The sequence below is a fragment of the Chamaea fasciata genome, unplaced genomic scaffold, assembly GCF_029207755.1.
Source record: "Chamaea fasciata isolate MVZ Bird 193981 ecotype frontalis unplaced genomic scaffold, bChaFas1.0.hap1 SCAF_21, whole genome shotgun sequence".
NCBI lineage: Eukaryota > Metazoa > Chordata > Aves > Passeriformes > Sylviidae > Chamaea > Chamaea fasciata.
Window position 1 is genome coordinate 6,136,475 of NW_027094106.1, and position 7,335 is coordinate 6,143,809.

Below are 7,335 nucleotides of genomic sequence, written 5' to 3' on the forward strand. Positions count from 1 at the left end.
TTAGCAAAATGGCCAAATACACCTGATTGTGACTGTCAGCTGGCAGAAGGCACCGGACCACTCTGCCTAATGAAACTCAGCTGCTAAGGCACCAAGGTTTCCCTGCAGCCTCACAGCCCCCAAAGGCTGTTTTCCTGTTCCAGTGTGCACTGTCCCAGGTTGGGAGCACAGCTCTGCGTTACCTTTTGGAAGGGTGAAACCATTGGTCAGACACCACAACACTAAAAGGAAAATATGGAGTCAGATCACAGAACATCCTGAGCTGGAGGGAGGCACAAGGATTACCCAGGCCAGCTCCTGGTCGTGCACAAACACCCCAACAATCCCACCCTGTGCATCCCTGGGAGCGTTGTCCAAATTCTCCTGGAGCTCTGGCAGCCTTGGGGCCACTCCCATTCCCTGGAGAGCCTGGGCAGTGCCCCAGCACCCTCAGGGGAAGAACCTTTCCCTGATATCCAACCTAAACCTCCCCTGGCACAGCTCCAGCTGTTCCCTCCTCCTGGCACAGAGCAGAGGTTGGTGCTGCCCCTCATGAGGAAGCTGCAGCCCCCAGTGAGGTCTGACCACAGTTTCTTCTTCTGCAGGCTGAACAAACCAAGTGACCTCAGCTGCTCTTTATAGGACTTCCCATCTAGACCTTTCATCATCTTCGCAGCAAACTCTGTGGTGAAATTTTACTAGAAAAGTGCCTTCAAAAGAAATTACCAAAATGAATTGGAAGGCCCAGCTCTAGCTCATAGAGCCCAGCCTGCAGGCTGAGTGCCACCACAGCTGTGTCACCAAGGACTTCTTAGTCATTCATGGACTCTCCATTTCCTGGCAAATATCACAACACGTTTTGACACGACATTCTTCACCACCAACAATGACAGTGCCCATTCAGTGACAGAGCTTTCAGTGACTGCAGCCTGCTGTATCTCCCAGCCCTGGGACCTCACTGCCCAGAAGGCAAACACTGCAGCACTCCAAAGGTACTGCCAAAATGTCAGATTCTACGTCCATTTATTATCAGCTGCTGAACTGAATCACAAGAAGGGCGGTGGCCAGGCTGGCCCAAGGTCACCATGCTGGATAAAGGGCTGAGAATGTCCCAGGAAAGCTGGACATTGGCACCTGACCAAACGCTTTCCTAAAGAAAAAAAAGCTGCCAGGGAGAGCTATCCATGCATGCATGAATGCCACAAGAGTTCTAAATACTAACCTTTACTGCCTTCCAGTACAGGAATTTAAGATAGAACAGACTACACTGGAGATTCATAGCAACAGAAAAGGTACTGGCCCTGCTGCTCCTTGCAGTATTTAAATGTTTAAATATTTAAATAAGGCAGGGCAGGGTTGTAAGGAACACTTCCACCCCCACAGAACATGACTCAGTTGCAACAAATTACTTGAGATTTGTCCGCTCCAAACCTTCTGCCTTAATCAGCTTTGTTAGCCTTTCACACTGACTTGTGCTGCCTGCTTACATCTTTATTAATGCTTTCTGGGAAGAGCTGGCCACCCACCCCACTAATACATCAACAAGAAATATGCAGAGGGAGGGCACAAAATCCAGAGCAGGATATTTTCCAGCAGAGAGATCCCTGAATCCAGGCACAGGGAGGCACAGCACAAGTGGCTCCCTCCGGGCAGAGAAAGAACCTTGCTACAATCTCAGCGGAGGAACGAGGCATGCAAACCTCACCCACTAGAGCTGACAGCAGGTTGGATGGATGGTTTCTGGAGAAGCCAGGGATAGCAATCGTAGGCTGAGCCAACCACATCACACAGGAGCTGGTTCCACAGCAGCAAAGCAGCGTTTAACACAGGAAAAGCCCTGACAGGAGACACACACACAGACACACACGCAGTAATTGCAATCACTCTGTGCCAGCACAAAGGGCCCACCTGATGCCAGCCTTTCCTGCCTCTGTGCTCACACAGAGAGCTGGGCTGGGAAACTGCTCCTCACAAATCACCTGTTTGTTTGGCCTGCTCAGCTCTGATTTGGATCAGCCCTCACCAGTTAACCACCTTTGGCTGCCACTGATAGAGGTAACCCAAAGCACAACACAGATGGTTTTCCCCACGGTAACGCTTTAGAAGCACACAAATCAGCCTTTATAAAGGGTTCTTTAGCCTGTGTGGAAGGACAAGTGATCGAGTTACACTCTCACAAAGGGCTGTGGGACAGACCAGCCCCGGGAAAATCCGCTGTACTTTGAGTTCCCTCCGCCTCCTTTTCTGCAGCACCTGTAACACATCAGCTTTTCCCAAAGACACATTTGTCCTCCAGAAGGCACTACTGGTTATCTGAGCACAGTGCTCACTCATCAGTCCTTTGAACTGGGAGGCAAAGTGCTGCAGCCCAGTGCTCCTCAATATTTTCCATGCAGGAACCATTCACAGCTGCCAGGTAAGAGCCAAGGGAAGGGGCAGTGGGAGCTGTGTTTTATACACGGCCCTGGGACTGTGGCAGCTGCTGCAGTTTGTTTTTCCTGCATTTGGAGCAGACTGTTCCTTTGGACAGGGGTAGAGGAATTTGTCCAGTTCCTAGAAAGCATGTGGTTCCCAATGCAGTAATTAGCAACATGACACTACAAACAGAAAAATCACAAATAACTGAACACGACTAAGACTATCTTAGCTTTGCACAAAGGCATCCATAGAGTTTGAGCTTATTCATAGAAAGAAACACTATATTTAATGTTATAAAGCATTCTTAGCCCCCAGTGTTTTACTGGCCTTCCTCCAGTGGGCTTAGATCAAATAAAAAATAAAAATGACTTAACTCATTTTGTCAGGATCTATGTAAGTTCTCTTACAGTTATTGTAACTCCTGACAATGTGCTGTAAATCACAAGTTTCTTCACTATTAATTATGCAGAAGAGAACAGAAATTACACACTGTGGATCCTGACTCACGTGGGATCTCTCACTCCTTAGTGTGTTATGATTCACACCTTTTGTTTTCACTTTAAAAATAAATCTATCCTTTACACCATGATAAATTAGGACAGTGTGTGTTCAGTGTAGCACTCCATTGGTCCCTGCCAAGCAGAACACAAAATTCAAATCCACACAGCCCCTCCCTAGAACACAGGATTATATCCACTATCAAAACTGAAACCCCTGAAGTGTTATGACAGCGGTTGCCATATCAGGGCCTACTGTGAAAATTAAGAACTCATCAGTTCCATAAGCCTTAGGCAGTTTCTAAGAGATTTGAAAAGGTGCTGACAACTGGCAATTGTCTATTGCTCCAACAGGGGATGAAAGAAAAATGCCTTCCTTCCCAAGAACCACTAAGATGTGGTTCTGTTTTCATGGCTTGTTCCACCAACCAAACAAATTTTCTCATTTGTCACTTTTAAAAACTAAACAGCTGCCATCCACGAGTAGTTCCGGAGGAGCCTTCCGCCCCAAGCAACTGTCAGAGAGAGATTAAATACCAGAATAATCTCTGTATTGTATCTCAGAATCACTTCTCCTCCTCCCAACGACAAGAATGCAGCTCAGGCCAGCTTACTTGGAAAATTCAAGTTACTAGAATGAGTTGCTCATTCAGGCAGAGTCAGATTCCTCCCATGAGTCACTGTCACTTAAAGCAATTAGCTCCAGGTATATTAGAACTAGGAAAAACTGGCATGGAAAGCAGCACTAGAGATGGGTCTCAGCGGGGACACAGATGTGTGGTCTAAACCGAGAAGTTAAGGAGTTTGACCATCTCCACCTGTAAGAGAGGGCTAAACACACCGAGCTTTCTCCATCAAGCGCTTTGAGGCACCTGTGCAAGCACTGGCAAAGGCGGCAGAAATCCTCCAATGCGAACGCCAGAGCTGTGCAGAGCAGGGCGGATCAGACACACCCAGCAGCGCTCGGAGCTGTAACGCAAGTTGGGGATGTACAGGAAGCCTGTGTTGACAAGGGCGAGCCGAGCCGCCTGGAGCCCCGGCCGTGCCACGGCCACGTCTGAGGCGGGAGCAGCCCCGCCACACCCCGCCCGGCCCCGGCCCCGGCCCCGCTCGGGCTCGCCCCGTGCCGGGCAGGGATGCGCGCACTGGAAGCGTTACCGGAGCGCAGCCACGGACCGCCCGCCAGCCGGGCAGCGAGCAACTGCTCCAGGCAGCCCCGCCAGGATGCCGCCTGCTCTACCCCGCTCATTTGTTCCTTCCGTGCAGAATGTTTCGAGTTTCCGGGAAGGTCGGCGGCTGCGGGAGAACGGCCGAGCCGCCCCCGCTGCCCCCGCTGCCATGTGCCCGAGCGCCGGGGAGCGCCGGTGCCGCCGGCCGGCCGGGCGGGCGGGCGGGCAGGAGGCGGCCCCGCACACCGACCGCTCGCTGGGTCCCCCCGGCCCCGCTCACCTGCGCTCGGTGCCCCGGGACGAGCGGCTCGGGGCCCTGCGGCGGCTCGGCGAGCGCCTCGGCGCCGACTGCCCGCGGGAGCCCGCGCCGCGCCGCTAGTGAGCATGTCCGAGCGCCGGGCATGCGGGCTGCGGGCCGCTGCCTCCGCCCTCACCTGCACCGGCCCCGCCGGGTTACTGCTCCGCCGGGACCCCGCCTCGCCCCCCGGCCCGGCCGCGCCGGTTACGCTGTCCGCGGCAGCGGCATCCTGCCGAGCAGCCTCTGCACCGAGCTGTTGCCTCCAAGGGCAGACGCACCTGTCTGCTCCAGACGGACAAGATAAACCTCGAACGCTGCTGGTAATTCTACCGGCCCCTCCTGGCTGTGGGAGTCATCAGAAGTGCATGTTCCTGGGAAGGACGCGGGGTGAAGTTCGCTCTGGAGTGATCAACCCTCCGCTGTGAGCAGCAGGTTGGTTCATCCCACACAGGTGTGAAATACCCGAGGCAGTCTCGTCAGGATCCACAGGAAATTCTGCACATTGAACTCCAACAGTCTGAATCACTCTGAGCTGAAACGGTAAAGCTCTGCTCTTGCCACTCCTGCAGCAGTTTAAAGTATCTTAAAGTTTCTCCAAAACCACCCCTCTCGGGCCACTGGTGCAGCACCAACACTGCAGTTTTCAAAATAGTGAGTTACCGTTTCATGGAATGTTAATAAGTGCTTAAAACTTTTTAGAAAGTTGAACCGATACATTTTCTTTGATGTCTTCCCCAGGATCCCGGCACATGCTAAGATTTAAAGGAACATTTCCCCCTGGGAACAACAATTCAGTCCTGCCAGCGTCCCCTACTATCACCACAAATAAGTCAGTAAAGCTTCTGCAAACCACAGAACACCAGAATTGCCACTGTCTCCTCTCCCAGCAAGGCAGAGGGAGCTCTCAGATTTTTCTGAAGTAAAACGATTCTACCTGACAATTGTGTAACCGCACAGTAAATGTCTCAGCTCATTTTCAGATTGAGTTTTAGATTAGTCACTAGAAAGACAATGCTAGGAAACAGCAGCAACATGCACAGATGTGCACTTTAGTACAAGATGGCTCTACCAGAGCTGAAGATCTGTCAAACAGGTTTTAAAGAGCTGTGACAGAGAGAGAGAAATTCACACTTGCATTTAGGTACTAACAAACATTTTAAATTTTTCACAGTTCCTTTTCTTTAGACTCCTTTAATTAAAAATTATACAACTGCAGATAGAAAACATTCTGAAGCAAAACACACAGAGCAGCCATTCATTCCAAGAAAACTGAAATTATTCTTAGAAAAGTACAGTCTTTCTCAACTGTTTTTCTCGAACCAGAAAAGATCAGCTCATGGATTCCCACTTGCTTACAAACCCTGAACACAAGTCAATGAAGTCCCAAGGTAACAGAATAGTCAGTTCCTTGAGATATTTATAGGTTTCCTAATATGTGCATGTACCACTGAATTTTCCATATGTGAACCTTTCCATTCAGGGCATGAACCCCGTGACAGCACAGTCAACATAAGAGGAACAAATTTGTTTCAAAGCTCTTTCCCTTCCTCTGCAGTCTGAAAGTGCTCCCAGAATTCTGACAGAATTTGTACAGCCAGGCCAAACACCAGCTTTGGTTCATTGCAGCATTTCTATAGGAAATAAATTTTAACGACTTTATAAACTCCCGCTCACTTCACTGCTACTAATTCCATCCCAGAGAGAAAAAAATTGTTCACAACCCAGCTCCAGTCCCTCCAAAGACCAACCAGCCTTGCAAAGCTTTCCCTTCTTGCCCTGGAGTTGCTCAGTTCAGATCTACGTTGGTTATTTTGTAACCAACAGTTCCAGAGGGGGACAGAGAACAGTAAAAGCCAAGCTTACAGTCCTGCGCTCTGCCTTGCGGCCGACCACACGGATGATTTCTCCTGTAGGAATACGTTCAACCTGCAGCTCCATTTTCCCAGGGAATCCCAGTAAATCCCTCTATTCTTTATGGATAGTTCTGATTTCAGTGTGCAGCAGCCAACCTTGACTAAGTGCAGCCTTTGGTTCAGAGCCCTGCTGTGAGAGGAAAAGATGAACCTCTGTATTTATACCAAGCGTTAGGTGTGAGCTGAAACAATGAAGTTCCAGAGTGGTTTCTACTCGTTCCAATGTGCCACGACAGTTCCAAGAAGCCTAAATTTATGTTTGTGTTTATTGCCTCCAACTTTGGTGCCGTTCCATTTCTGTCCCACCGGGCCCAGAAAAGTCAGGTCGCTGCGGATGCTGTTTCAGAGGTGTTGGCACAAAACAAGCCCATGGTGGACTTCAAAAATCTACCAAGAGATTTAGCGCAGAAAAAAATCCTTCATCTTTGCCTCCAAGAGCAAGCAGTAGAAAGCCCTGATTGCTCCCATGGTAACTACAGGAAGTTCTGCAAACTGCTGCAGAATGGAATCACTATTAATTGAGTCCTTGAGTAACTAACTAATCATGGCAAAGGAAATTAATTGGCACGTTACTGCATGAAAATTCCTACAAGTAGGAGAAAAATAATCTGGTGAACGCTGGTTTAAATGCAATTACAGAGCTTTACAATCATCATGCCATCCATTAATGGAGTGGCCAGATCTATCACCCTCCAAAAAAGATATCAGATATTGTGCCTGTGACTGGGGGGGATCAGTCTAAATTTCAGGTATTTTAAGATTTGCTGAGGAGATAATTCCTTCTACCTTCCTGGAAGAGCCAAATTTGAATTTTCAACTCTGCTACAAGCCAACTTGATAATGCTTGCCAAGAAAGCATTAACAAGATTAATTAATAAGGATTAACAAGCACTGGCCACTCCAGAGCAGATACAGGTAACACAGTTCTGTTCAGCAACTGCAAAGAAAGGCCCTGTGACTGTTCTGTGTTTTATATCTGGAATTATTCTTATGCTTCCTTAGCTGTTATACACAAGATTGTTCCAGTCCAACAATTGTTTCCTTGAGCACTTACTTCCCAA

General features: G+C 49.1%; 1 protein-coding gene and 1 long non-coding RNA gene across 4 annotated transcripts in view; one reads left to right on the plus strand and one right to left on the minus strand.

Annotated features, from left to right (window-relative positions):
* MYO1C (myosin IC) overlaps positions 1 to 6,419 on the minus strand; it is a 52,434-nt gene extending 46,015 nt beyond the window's left edge. Inside the window, exon 1 of one of the 3 annotated variants that reach the window (XM_066202197.1) lies at positions 6,225 to 6,419. In XM_066202197.1, the coding sequence (XP_066058294.1) occupies positions 6,225 to 6,299 (75 nt within the window). In that variant the 5' untranslated portion in view covers positions 6,300 to 6,419. Of the gene's footprint in view, positions 1 to 4,343; positions 4,435 to 4,639; positions 4,663 to 6,224 lie in introns of those variants that run through there. The other 2 variants (XM_066202201.1, XM_066202196.1) reach the window with 2 other exon arrangements.
* LOC136300074 (uncharacterized) lies at positions 4,453 to 5,825 on the plus strand. The gene is made up of 2 exons (XR_010723617.1): positions 4,453 to 5,012; positions 5,100 to 5,825. It is a non-coding gene; the product is annotated as an uncharacterized lncRNA (long non-coding RNA).
* Positions 6,420 to 7,335: the final 916 nt, after the last annotated feature.